This window comes from Halichoeres trimaculatus, unplaced genomic scaffold (genome assembly GCF_033239565.1).
Source record: "Halichoeres trimaculatus isolate MK-OKI-2021-1 unplaced genomic scaffold, fHalTri1.1 fHalTri1_scaffold_14, whole genome shotgun sequence".
NCBI classification, from domain to species: Eukaryota; Metazoa; Chordata; class Actinopteri; order Labriformes; family Labridae; genus Halichoeres; species Halichoeres trimaculatus.
This window is the reverse complement of record NW_027437192.1, coordinates 19,031,173-19,052,919: the sequence shown is the minus strand read 5'-3', so window position 1 is coordinate 19,052,919 and position 21,747 is coordinate 19,031,173. Positions and strand designations below refer to the sequence as shown.

General features: G+C 39.5%; 1 protein-coding gene across 3 annotated transcripts in view; it reads left to right on the top strand.

The window, feature by feature from the left end:
• The window catches only part of LOC141802585 (CUB and sushi domain-containing protein 3-like), a 448,333-nt gene that overhangs the window by 417,699 nt on the left and 8,887 nt on the right, over nucleotides 1-21,747 (top strand). For all 3 annotated transcript variants that reach the window (XM_074686127.1, XM_074686129.1, XM_074686128.1), the window contains exons 56-68: nucleotides 3,465-3,638; nucleotides 4,275-4,460; nucleotides 5,616-5,789; nucleotides 10,886-11,068; nucleotides 11,239-11,415; nucleotides 12,852-13,031; nucleotides 13,407-13,580; nucleotides 13,795-13,968; nucleotides 17,211-17,284; nucleotides 18,280-18,391; nucleotides 18,491-18,670; nucleotides 20,320-20,379; nucleotides 21,326-21,484. In XM_074686127.1, coding sequence (XP_074542228.1) covers nucleotides 3,465-3,638; nucleotides 4,275-4,460; nucleotides 5,616-5,789; nucleotides 10,886-11,068; nucleotides 11,239-11,415; nucleotides 12,852-13,031; nucleotides 13,407-13,580; nucleotides 13,795-13,968; nucleotides 17,211-17,284; nucleotides 18,280-18,391; nucleotides 18,491-18,670; nucleotides 20,320-20,379; nucleotides 21,326-21,484 — 2,007 coding nt within the window. The remainder of the gene's footprint in view (nucleotides 1-3,464; nucleotides 3,639-4,274; nucleotides 4,461-5,615; nucleotides 5,790-10,885; nucleotides 11,069-11,238; nucleotides 11,416-12,851; nucleotides 13,032-13,406; nucleotides 13,581-13,794; nucleotides 13,969-17,210; nucleotides 17,285-18,279; nucleotides 18,392-18,490; nucleotides 18,671-20,319; nucleotides 20,380-21,325; nucleotides 21,485-21,747) is intronic.

The following is a 21,747-nucleotide window of genomic DNA, read 5'->3' as shown; positions in this document are numbered from 1 at the left end:
CACCAGAGTGGAGTTTTTCTGAAAGGCTGCAGCCACAGTTACCGTGTAAACAGCAAGTCAGACTTTTCTGTGAAAATGCTTCTCTTTTTTTTCTTTTTTTTTTGAGTGATTACTTTCTTCATCAAAATCCCATCAAATTTGTCAAGATACTTGCATACTTGTATTTACTCATTTTATTCTACCATCTCAGTCTTCTACAGATTTAATAACTAGCCCAAGCTGTTCTGTTCTTCCTGCCTTCCTGACAGCTTTACACTTTGTCTTGCAAGTATTTCATTTTGTTATTTGTAGATGGATGAACGACCCAAATTTCAATACGCTCCACCTTCTGCCCTGTTTATGCCAAGAGCATTCAGGGTAACAGCTTCTTGGATTCAAACATAGTCTTTGAGTGTCACATTTCTTCTGTGTGCATGACAATGATAAATATAGAAATTGCACTCAAATGTTTGAGGTCAGAGTGTATTGATACTTTCCCTGTTTGCTAAATAACACCTACAGATATTGATGTCATTTTAAATACGGGCAACTCCCGCTTGAGGTTTTCATCAAGTTATCAGTATTTGAGGTTTGAATATTTTATTGGCCTGTGGAGTGGAGGAATCAATATCATACATCTCACAAATCACTCTGGAGGCACACAAATGAAAAGGGCCTTATGTTTGACAAATTAAGATTTACTATGTGGTATGGTATTTGTAAGGTGTTTTAGTGGAATTGGCATTTGGAGGCATCAAGATTGAGGCCTGATTTAGCTAAATAAATCAGCCTGAAAGTGGAGAACTGCTTTGGTTTCAGAAAAAAAACAACCTTAACAATCTTCAAGAACAAAAGTGAAACTACTTAAAGTGGTCCAATAAGTGGTTTTCAGGGGGGAAGGTTACATGGCTTTCTTTGCTAATGGAAGAGCTTATCAAAGATGATTGTAAAAATCTGGAGCCCTTAGAAAAGGTGGACAAGAAAATTGATACCTGAACTGTGTTGCATAAAGTGTTTTTCATAAACAAACAAGGCAAAATACAGCGTCCCCCTCTCTGTGTCTTTTCTAACATCATTAGACCAGTAATGCTTAAGAACAAACATGTTTGATGCTGAAACCAGCTCAACAGAACCGTCTTCCGTCCTCCAATTAATTTTCTTTCTTATCTGAACCTAGGCTATCGTATCTTCCAAATCAACCATTTCTTTAAGACATTGATTTTCAGAGTGCTTACATCTTACATACAATCTATCCCCCAAATGGTAGCATTCAAAAACTGAGTCAGGTGACGTCTTGGAAAATAATTTATCAGGTCCTCTACCACTCTGTTGTGTTTCACATACGTAATCATTACTTTTGATTAGGAAATCATGTGGGAAATGGTTGTATTTTCAACATACCTTGTATATTTAACAAACTGTCTTTCATTTTAACTCTAAGAAGAGAAACCAAGCTCTCACCAAGGGAGTCTGTCTTCTCAAGCTTATAACCCTAGCCAAATGTTATTCAAAAGCAGATAAGTCTAAAATCAAAGAAGAGAAATAAACATTTTCTTGCGAAGTGATCCCATATTCAGTACAGCCAGCAGGAGGCTTTTATTCAGTGACTTATTCATTTGTTGCTGTATGCATGCAGTCCTGAGGTTCTTTAGATTCAACCCAGCAGTCCTATACAAAGGGCCACAGGGTCCAACTGTCAGCATGGTCTAGGTGAGATAAAAAGCTGTGCTGGAGGATAAAAGACAAGGCTCTGACATGTCCAGGCTACTGTGAAAATATTCTAAAATTACTTGGTATGAGTGTCCTGAATGTTGCAGCAGTCTGGCACGGGTAAGGTGGTGGTGATGAGTGCCATCACAAGCCAAGTACATGGATGCAGTTTACCAGAAGAGACAGCCTGTTTGTTGCCTAATTTAGAGCCTTGTTTTAAAGATGATGGTGGTGACGTAGTGTCCACAGTGTACTTTTTCCCCCTACTTTTTTGAACAAAACCCTTACAACAAATATGAGGTAAAATTTCTCTTAGAAGATTTGTCTGTTCTGGTTTTACATGCCTATGTGTGTCTGCAGTTGAAAAATGACATATGCGTCTGTTTTTCTCTCCTATGCTGTTTTTTATTGGGGTACTTTATTGGGGGGATTTATTTTACTGGCAAATTATACTGTAATTACAGAGATGAGAGGCTCTTGTTTGGCAAACAAAGACAGATGACGTAGGATGTCTGTCAGTGTTTGTGTGTAGTTGGAGGGCATGCTAAAGGTGTCAGATAAATTCATATCTTAGGAGAGTAAACAAACTTCTGATTTTCACTGATTAAGTAAAAATAGAGACCATGCTGCTCATTTTTTCACCCCCATCTCTACTGCTATCTTAAATTCTTATGTTTTATACATCATTTCCCATACTCCCTCTCACCTCCTCCGTCTGCATGGTAAAACATTGAATCTAAAAGAGGGAGATTGAGAGGCAGATGAGAGGGGCAGGCGGTAACTGCAAACTGCCTGTTTACACAAACATCAGAAGGCCGGCGTCAGCAACACTGAGGGCAGCGGACACATACAAACTTCTAAGTAACCCCGGTGAAGGAGTTAACAGGATGCATAATTATGATGCACAATGGCAAACAGAGGACACTTAATACTAACAATGGAGATGGCGAGACCTAATATCTTACAAAATAATGACCCTGAATTGGGGTGCCGGCAAGCACCTCTCTGCTGTCTGAGATCCTCATAAATATTTATGACTGACTCTGAGAGGGGCATACTTATTTGGCCCAAATATGTGCTTGTGATATTTATTTTATACAATGATCTATGAAGTCATCTCAGGTCTGATCTTTGTCATCTGTTCCTTTGTTGGATCAAATCATGACAAAATCATAATAGATTGGATTTTTGTAACTAAATGAGAAAATGAAAAGTCAAAGCACTCACAAAAACACGAACTGTAGAGTCACATGATTCAAATAAGGAGCAAGTTACAACTTTTTCATCACAGACACAAACATGACATGTCTTATTCTTAAAACAGCACCCACTTACAGCAGCTTAAAACTAGACAAAAGTTAGCCAAGATGCTATCAAAGTATCTGCAGATAACTTAGACTTTAGGTTCAAATAGCCTCGAGTTAATTTATTTAATCAAATTGAGAGATACGCAGGGACGTCAATTAGCCTGTTCTCTACAGTTTGTCTGGCCAAGACACTTTCCAACTTTTCACAGTCTCTGTCTCTTGATGTCAAACATTTTCTTGCCTGTATCCACTCTTTTTCTGCAGAAAGGCCCAGTTTAGACAAATATAAAAACCTGTTAACAGACAAAACTAACAACAGGGCATTCAGACAAAAATGCCAGTTTATTTTTGGGCATTGTGTTGTGAACTGCTGATTGCTAATTAGTATTACACAATGTTGAGTAATGCTAAACAAGTAATGTGAAACTTAATGCATGTATGTATTTATAATTTTCACTCTCTCCTCAGCCATCAGCTGTGGCCATCCAGGAAGTCCCATATATGGTCGCACGGTGGGAAATGGCTTTAACCTCAACGATGTGGTCAGCTTTGTTTGTAATCGGGGTTATGAAATGGAGGGGCCTGCACGGGCTCAATGTCAGGCCAACCGGCAGTGGAGCCACCCGCCCCCAACGTGTAAAGGTGGGGAGAAAAGTTAAGTGTATTCACCCCTAACCTTATTTATCCCCAATTTTTAATACCACCTCAATGCTTCTTTGTATTAACTCCTATTCTATACCTTACAGTAAGGCAACATCTCTATTTACCTATTTTCTTTTTATTTCATCTCAAATTTACTTTCAATCCCATTTTTAATCTCTGCCATTATAACATTTAAATCATTTAAACTGGAGATAAGCTATCAGAATTTTTTTCAAATATGATGAAGTTTTGAGGTGGATTTAATGCTGCACACCCTTTTATTTGCTCTCCTAGCTCCAGCATTGAGAATTTTGCAACAATAGTAGCTTGAAAAAAAATCTTTTTAACAAGTCATTAGATGTTTAAGTGCTGGATCCAGGACATATACTTGCCTTCATTGTTTTTGTTTATCCATTTATTTAACACCAGTCTTTATAAGTTTTCTCCCTCTTCATCACAACCTCCTCTTTATGTCCTGTATGACTCACAAAGCCATGATCCTGGTGAAAAAACACCAGGCAAAGGACAAGAGGGGAGAGAAATGACCCTCTCAGGTTTATGCCAAATAACACATGCTTTTCTTTATTTTCCTCTGTGTGTTTGTTTGTATCCCATTGTGTCTCTCTCTGTGTATAGTGGTCAATTGCTCTGACCCAGGCATCCCAGCAAACTCCATTCGCCAGAGTAAAATAGAGCATGGGAACTTTACATTTGGCACAGTTGTTTTCTACGACTGTAACCCAGGATACTACCTGTTTGGATCACCTGTACTGAGCTGCCAACCTACTGGACAGTGGGACAAACCCCTCCCTGAGTGTATCGGTAGGTTCGATTCATGTGTTTTGTGTTTTTTTTTTTTTTTTTTCAATTCAACAATCACTGACAACAGTGATGACAAAAACTGTCAAGCCATATCCTGTTCCTGTTTCTGTAGCTTTGTGTTTCGAAAATGGTTGAAAATGAAATTGACCTTGTCTGTGTCAAGTTTGACCATAATTTCTAGAATTTATCTTGATGTTAATATAGTAACTGTTTTTTTTTTGTTTATTTTATTTTTTTTTTTGCTAAATTGACAGCCACAGTTAGCTTTTTTAAATCCACTGTAGCAAGCAAAGTAAGCTAGGCTTTATTAGCATCATGAATTGTGCAAAAACTCTATATGGTCTTCATTTTTTAGGGGTGTTAAGTGTTTTAAAAGTTTCATTTTTCCCTTTAGAGCTTGATGAAGACTACAAAAAGTGAATGTCAATATCTCTGTCTCAGTGCTAGCTGCCCTGTTAGCTTATTATGCTTGGATGCTTTAGCTTAAAACTCAATTCACTAAAAGCCTTTTTTTTTTACCATCTTTTCTCCTATTTAAAAAGAACTGAACATTAGTTAATGAAGAAAGATCTGTAAAAACACATTATATTTACATTATACTGTTAAAAGCTAACAGCTAACATTTTGCTTGTTTAGACTATCATTGCACTATTTGCTAGTCTTTAATATCAGTGCTCTGCTTGCATATCCCTTTTTAAATTTTAAGGCTTTGTGAAGGTCAATTCTGATACTTTATAGGTAACTGACATGTCTGACAAATTTCATACCAGGAGGAAAACAGCTGTTCTTTGACCCCAACTCTCAGCACTCTTTAGATGCCACTCTGGTTAGAACAGTTACACACCAGGTGTGCTAGATATCCAAAATCACAATAAAAACTCTTTATGAAAGCCCATACCCCCACCAACACATCAAGTCAGTTAATGTGTTGCTCAAATATGTGTGACTAATGCTAATGCTAACATTTACTGCTAACCTGAGGGCAAATAAACACTCATCTAGAGTATTTTCTGCATTATCAGTCTGTCCTTCTGATGTTTCAATGTTTCTTTGCTCATGAGTCTGTTCTCAGCCACTGCACCTCTTTTGGATTGAAACAAACTATACTTTCACCCCTCTGCCTCTCTCTCTGTGTCTATCTCTCTTGGTCTCTAGTCGTGGATTGTGGTCATCCCGGCTCTCCCCCTAACGGTGTGCTGAGCGGAGATAAGTTTACATTCGGTTCAACGGTTCGATACTCCTGTCTGGGTGGAAGACAGTTGAAAGGAGAATCATCCAGGACTTGTCAGCTCAATGGGATGTGGAGTGCCCCCATGCCCTTCTGCTCTGGTAACAGTTTTAACCTCTATTGAGTATACAGTCACTATGTTATGAAGAGAGATGGACAGATAGGGCTTGTAGATGAAAAAAAAGGAGACATGTGGACTCAACAGAGTGTGGAGCACTTCATGCCTTTACATCCTGCAGGGCCTCTTCCTTAACCATTTAAACTCAGTCAAAGGGTTAATGGATGTACAGTAGAAGGGGTCAGCACAGGAAAGGAGAATTTATCAGTATGAGACTGTTAAAAGGGCCTTGAAGCACGACATCCACCTACAGTAAGAAACACAGTGGCCCTGCACCTTTAGCTGGGGCACTTCTTTCCTGGATTCACCTATTCGTGTTGGTGTTATTTCAGAACGTTTTAGGATTTCTTCTTGTGATGTAGCTTTTTTTATTGCCACTGTTGACTAGATAACAGATAAAAAAATAACTAGATGAAATGGCCATTACATCTTTGAAATGTTGACTCCTTATCTAATCCAAACTTTCAACATTACATGTACTATCTTTTGTCTTGTTTGGATTTGCAGACAATATTTTGCGCCATAGATGCACCTCCCCTCTTTGTTCTGCAAACAGCTCTACACAGGCATAATTCCTCCCTGCTGGTTCGACTGTATATGCATAGCTCACCACTTATTGGACTACATTCCCTCTCCAGACAGAAAGCCTCCTCACCTTCCATCATGTATAAACAAACTGTCCGAGTTATATGGTCCTCAGTTGGCTGGCAGGGGACATGATTATGGCTCTGCAGACTGAGAGGCTCCCAGCGGCTGCTTATATAACGAACGCACCGAGAACACATTCCAGACGAGTTGACAAAGAATACATTGTTATTTACAGCGATTGCTTTAGGGGAGACGCAGGGTGAGGTAGGGTAATAGTTTATGAAGCTGTGATTCATGGTTTTTACCTGCCAGGTCTGTACCACAGCCCTGCACAGATAAGGGTTCAGCTCATGGAAAGAAGTGCCAGGTCTGCAATTCTGCTCCTCCACTGATGATAAGCAAATGGTGTTCCTGATGTAATGTTGCTCCTGCTTCCACATTTTCATTTTCAGGGGAATAATATATATTCATTTTAACCTTGTAGGTGCAGTGGTGACTGTGTCTAGACTCCAAACCTTAAAACCAAATTCCTCTTATGTTTACTCCATTGGGTATTATTCGAGCCCGTATGTTAGAGCAAACCCACTCATGTCTATCTGAGTCATTACTTATGAATGTACAGTAAATTTGACTCCGAGCTGTGAATCTGACCCACTTGGGAGTCGTCGACTCCTCAGAGATTCAAAAGGGAAAATATCAAGAGCAAGGTCCACGCTGTTTCAGGTAAATGTGAGAAAAACAGAAACAAGTAGCTGCAGGCCTCGCACAGCTTTATTGCTTTAATATTGTATTCATGCAATTCACGCTCCGAACATCCTTGATGTTGACCATGATTAAAAGAAGCTGGTTGCACTGCTTTGGAATTAAAATGCTCCAATGCTGTGTCAGCTCCTGAAATCTGTTAGTGAATATTTTTTAATGTAGCCTTAAAAAAATGTAGCCTTAAAAAAAAATGTGTGTATATATATATATATATATATATATATATATATATATATATATATATATATATATATATATATATATATATATATATATATACATATATATATATATATATATATATATATATATATATATATATATATATATATATATATATATATATATATATATATATATATATATATAAATATATATATATATATATATATATATATATATATATATATATATATATATATATATATATATATATATATATATATATATTTATATAAACAAGGGTTTGATAAATTATAAAAGACTCTTTGCCACAAGACTTTGTTTTATTAAAGTAAGGGTATGCGGGAATTTTTGTTACTTGTTAGTAAACACAGCGTTCAAACTGGGCTCCTCCTCCTTGGATTAATGCCAGTAGTAGCGTACACCCACAGCCTCTAACCGTGATCACATTCACTAGCCTAGCAACCACCCGTAGCATTGTGTTTCTATCGGGAAGAGACTGTAGAGCCGTGCACCTGACTTGGCATGTTAGCACAAGCTAATCACGGGGTTATTTGACACATACCTGGTAAGCAGAAAGCCATTTGCGGCGGTTTTTGTCCTGAGCTCTCTAAGTGCCTGAAAGTGAGTGGAAGTCAAGCCAAGCTTCACTCTTGTGTAGGAAAAATGCTTTATCTGTTTGGCATTTTGTTTCTCTCTGGTTGTGTTTTTCTTGCTCCATGCCACGTCCACTATTGCAAGGATAGCTTCTTCTACTCACTAAATAACATGCAAAGCCACATGCCCACTGGGCGTGCTGTGTATGTAACAATGCTTACTCTCTGCTCAGAAACATCTCAAGGCAACCAAAACATTGTCATGCAGGCTGAGGAGAGGGTTGAGGCAGACACAGACACTGACACATGTATAAAGGGCGGCGGAGACGATTGGGCAGCATTATTCCTGTGAAAGTTGAAATTTTATTTTTTAGGAAAGTCCTGCAGACTCTTCTTTAAAATAAGTATAAGCCACAACTACAGTTAACAAAGTTTAGCACATAGATTAATTCTAGATGTGATTGCTCAGCTTTGATTTGTTTAGAGAATAAAACTCATAATAGGACTCCAGTAATCTTGTTTCTTTATTGTTTGATTTTTTTGTTAACCAGTATGCTATCATAACAGGAGACACGGTTCATAATGTTAGGTTTTCTTTCTACGTGAGATTGCCAAGCAACTAGCTGACACATCAGGAGGTCATGATCTTAGAGAAATCACACTGCCATTTTTCACTTTGGCACATTTGACAGCCAGGTGTAACGTGTTAACAAGTGACCTTCAAAGGTGCAAGCAGTGTTGTGCCAGCTCACATACAGAGTGAGCTTGCTCAAAGTTCAGTTCACACCAATTTAAATGAAATATTTCACGTTCTTTGTTAATTTTTTAAAAATTTGAACTTAGTTCATTGTCCAAAATATGAACTTGTTCATGGTAAATTTTTCTCTACAAGTCCTCTTTTTTTTAAAGCCATCTATGCTTTAATCCATATCCCTTGAGCTAACTCCCCAAACAGATTAATCCCTTCATGCTGTTACAGTAGCACAGACAAAAAAAATAAATTGTTGAACTGTCTGCAGGATGAGCTGTCCCCAGTACCTTTCAGTGCCCCTTGGATTGTGAGCGGCCGCTTCACAACTTCCCTCACTTTCCCGTTTATTAGTTAAAAACTGAGCAGTTTAGTTCACCATTTATGAAGACATGAGCATGTTCAATGAATGGACTCATTCAACACCGGGTGCAAGTAGATGGTCATTAAATTTAACAAAGCCAACCTCTGCTTCTGGCCTTTATGCTATGCTGAGATAACCTGTAGGTAAATGATTAAAGGAGAGTAGTTAGTGAATAGATGTGTTTCAAACTATTGTTTCAGTTTGTGGTTGATGCAGGCTCATTTGCCTCTGAGTTAAACATATTAAAAGCTGAAACACAAACTGTTTTATCCCTTTGAGCCTTCTCTTTCCAACTCCCTGCAGTAAATCTCAGACAGGACAGCTGAGAGTTTTAAAGCTTGTACTTTTCTTGTTCAGCTTTTTGAGAACTTCTGCAAAACCTGAGTGGAGGAGCTCCAGCTCAGTAACCCGAGAACTTAGCCAGTTCTGGGCACAGCCAAAATCTTTCTATCAGATAGTCATTCCTGTGTGTGGTGTGTGTGTGTGTTTGGTGTTCTCAGATGTGTGTGAGCGATTAGTGGCTGTTCCAGAGTCACCTGAGGGAAACGACTGAGATTAGTTTCCACAACGCTCACTCCCACAAACTGACACACATTTGTGCACACGCATCCAGCCACACACACATGCACTGGTGACATCAGGTAGATTGGTTGTTCTCTCCGTTGAGACCAGATACACCTGAGGGTACATAGTGACTTTAGAGCTGTGTAGTGTGTAGTGTGTGAGCATGTGTGTATGTGTGTGTGAAAGAGAGAGCACCCCATGGGAGCTGTGTAGATTAAAACGTAGTGTCTCTGATGGTTCGTGTTTGTTTGTGTCCACCCTAACTGGTTTTTATCTGCTCCCAATATTCAGACAGCACAATGATTGAAGTTGTTATCCACAATTTCCCTTACATTCCAGAGTTGTGAAAGCGTATTTATCTGTTTGAGAACATCTGAAAAAACATGTCCTGAAATTCCTGCAGCATCATAAAAGATATTTTGTCTCCGTGTGCTGTCTGTGTTGCACATAAGCTCATTTTAGCAGCAGGCCTCTAGTTATTTTGAGTGTTGTACAAACAAAGCAGATGTGAAATAAGGTTATTCGGAGAGTTGAACAACAATGTTGGTGAACTACAGAAGATATCTTGTTGCACACCTTGAATTTGAAGGCTTGATATTAAATGTGGGTGGAGTGAATAACCTTTTTATCAGAGTAATAAAGGTAAGCCACCCATGACCATAGGATGCATGATATATTACAAACAAATTATAATTTTTAAAGGCTGACCAGAGGTTTCCTGTGTTGTTGTTTTTTATTACTGAATTAACGTATCTGTCTGTATCTGAATGACCAAGCATGTGTTTGTGTGTAAAAGTATGAGTGCATATTCCCAGGAGTGTGCTCTGTCTGTCAGGCAGAATTTGCTGACCAAGCTGCTCCACAAGGGCAGAGTGGGATCACACAAACACACTGCTACCGATCTACCTATAAGTACACACAAAAACACACTAAGGAAAACATATGCCCCTTGTCAACAACATTTGTGTGAAGTCCACAACAATTTGTAAGCTACTTTTATACACTTGACTTCTACTCTTGAGACAGGATTTTAATTAAAAAGTTAAAAGTTGCGAGTTGATCTTACAAGGTTGTCTCAATTAACCATTGAACAAACAGGTAAATCTTTAAAGCAGTCTTTGGTTTCTCCCTCATCTGTTCTGTAGTTTGGATCAAAATTGCAACTGTTTGATGGGATTTTAATGTTTGATGTTGATCCTGTTTTGGTATGATGCAGCTGGCTGTGCTTCGCTGCAGAGACACCTCATGCTTTTGTTTTGCCCCCCTCCTTGCAGGCGACACAGCTGGTTCCTGTGGTGATCCTGGCATTCCCTCTCACGGTTCAAGAGAACAAACAGATTTCAGGATCCGGTCCAAGGTTCACTTCAGCTGCACGGAAGGCTACGATCTGATTGGTTCTGCGGAGAGGATGTGTTTCCCTAATGGGACCTGGTCCGGCACGCAGCCCTTTTGTAAACGTAGGAGGATCCTTCGACTTAATCTATACCCACCCAGTTCCTTGACATTTATCTAGTTATAGATCCACCCATGTACCGCAGGGTCTCCTTATATAACCACAGTCATAGAGCTGGAACTCATTGACATGCACGAGGCTTTCTCTCCCTCATTCTCTCATTTTTCCCTGCAGCTGTCCAGTGTGGTAACCCTGGCACCCCCAGTAATGGCAGAGTGTTTCGTTTGGATGGAACAACATTCTCTCACTCTGTCATCTACTCCTGCATGGACGGCTACCTGCTCAATGGTGCCACCACAAGGCAATGTCAGGCCAATGGGACCTGGACAGGAGCACAGCCTAACTGTACCAGTAAGCTGCTGTTGTAATAACTGTATGGTTTATGGTTTATAGATTATAGATCTGTTTATTGGTAAGCTAACAATGTCTAATGCTCCGTAAGTAAACAGTTATAAGTTATTACCAGAGATGTGAACTCACACTTAAGGTGACTTAGAGGCTAAAGAGCATACTGTCAGCTTTGTATATTACTAACCATATATAATCTGAGCATTAAATCCTTGATTTGCAATGACGTCAAGTCTGAGACCCATAAACATCCCCAAACTCTTGATATGTGATTAAAAAGTTCCCTCTGCAGCCTTTTGCGACCCTATTTTATGCCTGGTTTTAAATATTTCTGTGACAGTATAGGGTCTGAGTAATGAAGTCAGCCTCAAATCTTTGTGCCCCTGCTACAGACTTTATAGGATGACATGAATAACCTTGATTGTTGTTTACTTAAGCTAATTTGCTCTTGGAGCTCTGTGGGAATATACCCAAGAGTAAATAATCATAAAGTGTAACATACTGTTCCAGTGCAGTATGAAATGTGACCCCAATCATGTTTAAATGAGCGTTAATCAGTGCTTTATGTTTCACAGATGACACAATCTGCATACAAAAATAACTATAACACATGGCAGCATATATCTCACACAGTTAATACAGCCTATCATTGTACTCTGAAAAAGTTTTTTGTTGAGAATTTTTTGAATACGAACTAGAAATTAAACTCTTGGGTTCCCACATGAAGAGGGATGTGAAATAGCGGCTTTGTTTGTTTATGTTTTTGATTCCATCCTAACACTCACACATTTTTAAACCCATTATAGTGTTAAGAGGCACACATACAATGAAAAGATAAAAACTGTAGAAAAATGCCTGCCCACTCATCCTTTTTATTCCTTATATGCTGTAGCTCCTAGTTGCCCAGCTTTAGTGACATGTTTGCTGTGTGTGCACTATGCACACAAATGTGTTTTGAAGCGTACAGCTGCAACGCACCAGTAAATGGATTTGCTGAGATGTAACATTTCTCCAAATGAATACCTGAAAGAAATCTAAAAGAAGACCCCCTAACTTTAAGAAGAGCTTTGACAGGAGTTTACCCTGGATCTATTAAGGGGCATGGCAGCACCTAAGGTGGGTTTGGAAGTATTGAGACTGCTTATTGGGCGATGGAGGACAGTGCTTTATTAGTGTCGGGGTAATCCTCATGATCTTCATGAGAGTGCTGGGACAACCCCAGACATTTTTAATAACACTGTTGTTTCATTCATGAAAAGTCAGAGCAACAAATCATTTTCCATCGTAGTACCAACACTGCTAAACTTAAAATCACACGTACATGTGGATAAGGGCACATAAATATGCAGCTCAGGTTATTTTTCTGAACATGCCATGCCTTTGTAGCACACTTATTCTGTGGTGTGTTTTCCACTCCAACCTCTTTCCTTTTTCCACAGTGATAAACTGTGGGGATCCAGGGGTGCCAGCCAACGGCCTTCGCTACGGAGAAGACTTCACAATCGGTCAGAATGTTTCATTTCAGTGCCAGCCAGGGTACAGGATGGAGGAGGATGGGTCACCTGTGAGGACATGCACCCAGAATGGGACCTGGAGTGGGAACATGCCCATATGTACAGGTGATAAGTTCATTCAAGTACAAAACTTTGCTACAGTCTTAATTGAGATATATTTGAAGTGAAATGTTAGGCGTGATAGAGGCTTTAATTTTATGCTGCCAATTTATTTTGATTGTTGAGCTCTACACCTCACAAAATCAAGACAGAATCAGATTTAATGATTCATGGGTAATATCGTGGTACTGGGATGATTAGTCTAAACTCTGTTAACAGGCCTAATTAAAATGTCTCCTGCTTAATCAAAATGTTTAATTTTAATGGCTTAAGAAATTATAATTACAACGATTTTGGCAGAAACAGCAGAACCACCTATCTCAGGCTGTTCTTTCACTCTCTGCTGCCTAACTCCTTCCATTTTCGCCTTCTCTCTTGTAGCGGTGACCTGTCCAGCGCCTCCTGCCATCAGTAACGGGGTACTGCAGGGTAGTGACTTTGAATGGGGCAGCAGTGTGAGCTTCAGCTGCTCACCTGGATATGAGCTCTCATTTCCAGCTGTCCTGACCTGTGTGTCCAACGGCACCTGGAGTGGCATGCTACCACAGTGCCTGCGTAAGAACATAAACACACACACATGACTTTTACTCTCAAATGAATTACCAGTCTTAAGCCCCAACACTCCCTATTATTATTCAGTACCCACCGACAGTTACAGTCAGAAGCTAAATCTACATTTGTCCTTGGGCTTTGTACAAAGAAAGTGCTTGTCGGGGATGTTGGCAACTTATACTGAAACAAGTTCTTTTTTTTGAATGTGTGTGTGCAGCAAAGTTTTGTGGTGACCCTGGCACTCCAGTCGGTGGTTTCAGAGAGGGGCGGAGTTTCATCTACCAATCAGAAGTGTCCTTCAGTTGTGCTCCACCTCTCATTCTGGTTGGCACTGCAACCAGACTCTGCGAAAGTGATGGGACCTGGAGTGGCACACAGCCACGCTGTATAGGTAAGTTTAATTACTGATATAAACACATTGACCAGAAAAAACAAGGAGGCCATCAAAAAAAAAGAAAATATATTCCAAGACAAGTTGGTTGTACTGTTTTTTAATCTGTTACCTTGTTAACCTCATATCTAAATGCTTTGTTAGGTGTTAACCGTCCTTACCTTAGATGTAACAACACATTATACTCGACTTTTAACTGCTATATACTCTCTAACTATAAGAATTAGTCCTAAATTTTGTTATAAAACACACTTGGTAACCCTTATGACATATGTGAATCACTTTCTGTGTCAATAATAAAAGATAGCCCCTAAATATTTAAATAAATGGTTTGTAGTTCGTGTTATGGTACAGATATAAAAATGGTAAATCTGTCATCTGTGTTGAGTGTGAAAAAAAAAAAGATAGGTAAAAACTAAATTAGTTAATAATCAATTAAAACCCTGTTCATAAATAACTCATAAGTAGTGGTAGTTTGGCAGTTGTGCTTCAGAATTGATGAAATAAGAGTGATCAGATGGTTAAATGATGCATTCAGGTGCTTTATAGTCTGTATGTATTAAGAGGATTATTTTTTTTTAAATAATCCTTGTTTTGTAAAAGTCCCCCAGTGTTTTGTTATACCACAAACTCCCCAGCTTGTTCCAAACACATTAAAACCCTGCACCAAAACTGGATCTAAGATTTTACTGATTACCGTTAAATAGTTCCTGACTACATCCTCAATCATTTATCCCCACATGAGCTGCAGCACATCCTGCTTTCCCCAGGCAGAGGTGTCTCGCCTACTTCAAAGCTGGAGTTAAAATTAAACGGCAGTGATGGTTGGCCCGCGAGAGCCTCCAGACTGTTGAATGATGTTCCTTTGGAGGTAGAATAAGCTGTTAAAGTTGTTGAATAAATATGTTTTTTGATTGTTTTATTATTTAGCTGAGTCATTAATGAATGTTAAACTTTCCCGACTAAATGCCTGTGTGGGTTGGGAACATATGCAGTTTATGTCTGCCGTTCACTTCATTAGGACTGGTTTGTGGCTCACTGGGGAGCCTGGTCTGGTGTTTGATACTCCCAGGCCTAATGATCACAACAACTAATGACCCATCATTATGGTGTTGACAGCCACATCGCAGTTTACTCATGAGGTTGCGGAGCAGGGCCACTACTTTTCCTTCTAAGTTATGTAGACTCAGTGAAATGATAATGAATCGTGACTGGATGCTTATCTGAGACAATCTTGTAAATGAACAAGGTGCCTGTGAGGGACATGCTATGAAGGATGCATCAGTGTTTTCAGACTGGCACCCACTGCTGTCTAGGTGTTGGATTTAAACAAGTCTAATGTGTTACAAGGCTAAAGTATTCTTGTTTTCAGAAACAAATACCAGTGCAACCTTGTATTAAACAGGTACATAAAAAGTAAATAAGCTGTTGGATTGAAAAACAAAAATGTGAGCTACTTTAGCCCTAACTGAGACATTGAATATGGAAACAGACTCTGACTTTTCTTTATTTAGTTTCAGCAACCTCCATTAACTAGATAGTGTAAAACATCAGGCCAGGGGTTCACTGACTTTAACCAACAGCAGGATATGTTAATGAACATATTGCTTGAAATAAGAGTGGAACAACAGGAATGATTTCATCTATTGCCAATAGAAATGCATGTTTATATTTAGAGTTAGATTCCACGGTACCAAGACATGAGAGGCAGTGTCATAAATCAACCTGATGTGTGAAAACCCGATCAGAAGGAAGGCGCTATTATCAGGTTCTTGTGATATAACGGTATGTATTTTTACCGAGTGATCTTGGAGAAACAGCTGATCATTCATAGAAACCCCACATCCACAACAATTCTACTGTATTCAACGCATACATAAACTGGTTATGGTGAAGATGTTTACACCTTCTCTAGGAGGTAAAGTCCATATATACTCTGCTGGCAATTTTATATCCTTGCTCAAAGAAAACTTTCATGCAAGGCTACATTTCTGTGACTCATCTAAGTTGAAAAATAGTTTTCATTAATGAGCAATGTCTTGTATTCCTCCTCTTTAAGGTAGGGGACTTATATAGAAATGACAGAATGTGCTTCCTTACAAGCCAGAGAGACACCACCAGCACTCGCTGCAACTTAAAGTATTTCTTAAAGGCTGTCAGGAATGGGAATCCACATCCAACTTCAAACAAGCTGCTGCTATCTGGGGATTAAAAGGAAATGAGAAGGGATATTCAGCACACATTACAAATGATCCCACTGGGCCCATACAGCAGCACATGTGATGTTTAGAGCACCACTTCACATGTCTGAATCTGAGCAGGTGCTTAGGCATTGAGTGTGGTAATGAATTGTAATAAAAAAGAGAGCCTTCAAGAGGGGAACAGACACTTGACTGTTTGTTCCTACATACTAGTGGATAAAGCATTTGCATGCAGTGCCTTTCAAGCTTCGATAAAGTCCACTGCTTCTGGTTGAATGGAACATTCTAGGTGTGTAAAGGCTCTAAGGATCAATACACAAGAAAAGAATAGTTTCCAGTATCTAAGCCTGACTGTGAAACATGCACAAGCTGACACACAAAAATAAAGTGCTGCTTTGTTTTCCTCTATGATAGAAGTGAAGTGAGAAAGTAATGTGGGCTCTCTGTGTGTATGTGTGTGTGTGTGTGTGTGCTCGGGTGATTTATTAGTGTGTGATTGCAGCTGTATGTTAGCGTGTGATGTGTATTACTGTGTGACTGAAACAGAATGAGTTTTGAGCCCAAGCAGCCTGCTCTTTAAATAAGACAGACGAGGGAGGGAGGGAGGCTGGAGGGGACGGTGGGGGGGAGGTTGGAGGAGAGATATACAGTGACATGGGGAGATAGGGAGAGAGAGGAAGGGAGAGCAGTTAGAGGGGGGGCAAGTTAGAAGGGGGGGAGAGAGAGGAGAGTGAATCTGTCATTTCGGAAGCTGTATTGAATCGAGCTCTGCGTCAGGATGTGCTCTACATGCTGATGTTCCTGCCACACACACACACACACTCCTCCACACACATACTCTGAGAGCTGGCCCTGCTTCGTTTTCTGACAAACCACTACTGCCCCCTGGTGTCCTCCTCAACATACATACCCCACAGTTACCATGACAACAGTGGAGAGGAAAGGAGTTGAGAGAGGACAAATAATGCTGCTACTAATTTATCTTTCTTTTAGATTTTAGCTGTAATTACTCAGAGGCTTGTGCTGTTCTGTTTTTTTCAGAACCGACCAAAACCAGCTGTGATAACCCAGGAACACCTCGCTACGGCTCTCTGAACCGGACCTTTGGCTTTAAGGTAGAACACCTGTGCTGACAAACCTAGCTCTATGTCTACTTTCCTCTCAGAGCAGCTTGCTGTGTAAAACATAGCTTATTGATATATATCCTAACAAAGAAAGAAAACAAAGACACAGGAGCAGAAGGAGGAACAGATACTGCAACCTTCGATTCTGTTTATCAAACAATATGTGACATTTTAAATGTCAGCTTTGATTTCACGGATGAATTGTCAAAGAAAATAACAGCCTTATTTCCAAGACGTAAACAACTTCATTTTAAAGTACTGCAGTACACTCAGGAGGGGACAAAATTCATGGTTGATCAAGCTTTATCACCTCATAGTCATTATAACATGATAATTTGAAATATGCTTGTTAAAGTTATAAGTAGCTGTATTAATTTCTGGCTCCCTGAGTTCATCCAAATAAATCTACTCTGAAGTACCCTTCAGCAGGTTGGCACTGTCTACAGGACAGAGAACAGGGAGGAACTTTACTGTTGTAGTTGGGAACAAACAACCAGCTTGATGAACTCACTCCACTGAAGCAACAAAAGCATTGGTAGAGATTTCAGATTGAATGTGTGTGCTGATCAAAGACTTTGGGTTTTACTCTTCTTTTTTGTTTTTCTTGCCGGAGGTTGGATTTATTCATGGTCACTCTTTTGATTCCTTGACTTTCTGACCAAAGGCTCAAAATCATGACAAACTGGATTGATCTGAAATGTAGCCCTGGTTTTTGCTTTTTCGTTTCCAATGTTTTCAGGATTCTAAATCATTATATAACGTAAAATAATGTATTTAATACAGTTTCAGTCATTGCTCAGAATTCACCTATAGTAGTACATCCACATCTCTTCATATTTTATGAAGGTCAACTCTTGCAGTGCTCTCATTAAATAAACCAATTAAGAAAATGATGTTTGCATGTGTAATTTCTTTAATGTAAAGATAAAAGTCCCAGGATGTATTCAGTGCGATATTGTTGTTGAACTGCTTCTTCCTCTCAACAGGTGGGGAGTGTGGTGTCATTTCAGTGCCAGCCGGGACATTTGATTCAGGGCTCCACATCGAGGACCTGCCAGCCTGATCTGACATGGAGCGGAGCACAGCCTGAGTGCATACGTAGGAAACATAATTCTCATTGACTTGCTGACTTATCACCTGTTTATGCCGTGTCTTCCTGTCAGACCTTAACTCTTCCTCCTCCTCTGCATCCTCCAGCTCATGCCTGTAAGCAGCCAGAGGGCCCGCTCCACGTTGATGTGGTGGGGATGGATCTACCTGGTTTTGGGTACACTTTGGTGTACGGGTGTCAGCATGGCTATTTCCTAGCGGGAGGTTCAGAGCACAGAGTGTGCAAGAGTGACGGCACTTGGACTGGAAAAATGCCTATATGTCGAGGTAAAAATTGAATCTCCTTTTTATTTCAAAACTATTCCTTTCCATCTATACTTAGTGTACCTGGTGCAATAGTTTATACATAGAGTTTTTATTGTAAGAATGAGTAAACAAGAAAAGGCTTTGGTTCCATCTCCTTTATGAACCACCATCTTTAGTAGGCTGAGATTTCCGAGCAGGCTGGTCAGTCCTCTGGCAGCTCTGTAAAGAAGAGATAACACAGTATCCCACAGTGGTGTTTGATCCTTCATTAGATGAGCCCGGTCAGACCCTTTTAGGTCAGGTTATCAATTCATTTCATCTCATGGGTCCATTTCTCTTCCCCCACCAACTTTAGTGCCGCTCACATCGACAGAATGATTGCATTGAGCTTAAAGTGTGACCTGCTGAACCCCAACAGATGTCTGCTGGATATAACAAACTTACAAGTGAAGCATAGAGCAAACAGGGAGTATCAGAGGGTCAGTATGGGCCCAAAGACCTCCCCCTCCCCAAGTTACCACAGTGTGTACACAGCTCAGTCCATGTGTAGCTCATACATAGAAATCACATATTTAGCTTAGATGGTTTAATCTGTCTCTGGATCCAGTCCCTTCTTCAGGTATGTTGTTTGGTCCTTCAGAGTACGTAATTAAAACTACCACAGAACATTCCTGAACAAGAAGCGCTCTTTGTACTTTAAAATTATCTCCCCCTTATTGTCTTTTAGAAGCCGTTGTGGAGCTTTCATTTGTTTCACATGGCCTTCATCAGGATGAAGGTGTTTGCTCAGCTGCTATTAAATCGATGATGGTCACCTTTTTGAGCACTTTCAGGGCTTCTTATCAAAGTTTGTTTAGGAGTTGGGATTGAAAGTGCTTTTTCTGAGCTTGGAAACAAAACAGTCAAACAACAAGTTCCATTTGGTAGCGGTTCAGCAGGGCTTGAATTGAACAATAACATGTCCCTGCTTTTATTCTGCAAAGTGAGGAGTGGATGGTACAATGGCGTGTGTTTTATATGCACTTTACTCATCAAAAGATATTAATGATGAAGTTCTGTCTCCACTTTTGCACAAGAGAAAAAAAAAACAAGCCTCAACCTAGAATTAATTCCACCAAGGCTGATTCAACCTCTCACCCTGAGGTGGCCTTTAGAACTGGAGCACTCTCTGATCCAATTTGAGATTCTACACAAAAATCCCTCTGTCTTTGCTTTCCTCCCCTTGCTGGCAACAATGGCTGCATCTTGAAGTGACGAGTGGAGGCTGCCCTGAATGGTCAAACCCAAAGTGCCTCGAGGCCACTTTTAAAAAGATCTAATATGTGCTTCAATTATCGGTCAGGAACTCTATTTGCATTGCAGTGCCTACAAATAACCATTTAAGAGGTCTATTTTGAGTGACCTAATTCTAAACACTTTTCACTCATTATTCTCAGGTGTGACTAACACTCACCAACACTGCATTCTAATCTGGTGGTATAAAGTGTGGACTCCCCTGCATAAAGCTGCTTTCTGGGGATTTAAGAGGAGGGCTCTGTAGGTTTAACAAGTAGCAAACATTTTAATAACTTCTGAGACCGAGTCCCTGCAGCTCTGCCCATGTGTTTTAATATCGCATTATCTTTTACTGTCTTTTGTGTGTTTGTGTCTGCGCGCGCGTGTGTGTGTAGCTGGAGAGAAGAAGAAACCTGTGAAACCAGCAACAGGAACACCAAGTCCCAAATTAAATGGTCAGTTCTACAATTGTTCTATCTTCTCCATGCTGCTACACTCCTGATGTTTACAGTCTGATCTTGACTTTTCTAGTCCTGATTTTGTTTGTTTGCATTTGTTTGTTTTTGATATTCTCTAGCATATAAATCCTTGCAACTCTGCTCTATTTCACTCCTATTTCATTCTTCTCCTTTTGTTCTTGTTGATTTTATTATTTTTTACTGCTGTCTGATGTTTAATTTATCATTCCTCAGAGAAAGGTGAATTAAATACTGTGATGTGATTGTTAATTTCCTCTAAGCCTTAATTTCGTTCAGTCTTAGATTTTGTTACATTTCTTTTTTTATCTGCCTTTTTCTTGTAAAATATCTAAGCAGCTGTCTCTGGTCTTACAACATATAAACCCTTTGTGGAAGTATTACAAACTGCAGTTTGAGAGTCTGATTGAGGCTGGCTGCAGAAACACCAGGAAACATATACACATCAAGACAAAAAAATATGTCTACAGCAAAATGAACATGTTTACTGCCTGGTTCAAAAATGTTTTAATCTGAATAGCTCATTCCTTTGTCTCTACACACTGTACAGGGTGTGAATATTTCACAACTCTTTATTTTCAACGTTATTAAACAAGCAAATTTGCCCCATTGAGAGCATGGCTGACTGATGAATCAGTCTCCATAACATGAAACTCCAAATCCAGAGTTCTTGAAAACAAAAAAAGGATTCTAACAAAAAAAGAAACAAAAAACATCAAAAGACTTTGGGCCATTTAATTTTAAATTATTTTAGCTCATCAGTTCTGTTGTATACATTTCTATCTTTTCGTATTAAATCCTATCTGCTCTGTCTCCATCCATACACCTTATTCTGCTTTGTGCCCTTCTATTGTCTTCTGTTGTTTCTCTCTGACTCTGGCCTGTTGCTTCTATTCTGATCCTTTCTTTTCTTTATGCTCCACAGTCCCCGATGACGTCTTTGCTCCTAACTACATATGGAAAGGTTCCTACAATTACCGTGGGAGGAAGCAGCCTATGACACTGAGCATCACCAGTTTCAACTCCACAACAGGAAGGGTCAACGTTTCCCTTAGCAACGGCAACATGGACCTTCTCCTGTCAGGCATGTTGGAACAAAGACTGTTGTATCTTCCATGTAGTGTCTGTAAATATAGAGACTAGTTAATCAGATCATTATGATGGTAGCATGTATGTAACACAGTATACACAACACTGTTTTAGTTTATTCACAGCTATCAACATTAACATGTTTTCAGAGCCTCTTTGAATCACTGAGCTCTCCTCTGTCTGAATTTCACAGCTTTACTAGAGCTACCACATTTTTTTTTTATAAATCGTTACTGCATTTCCCTCAAACTCACACAT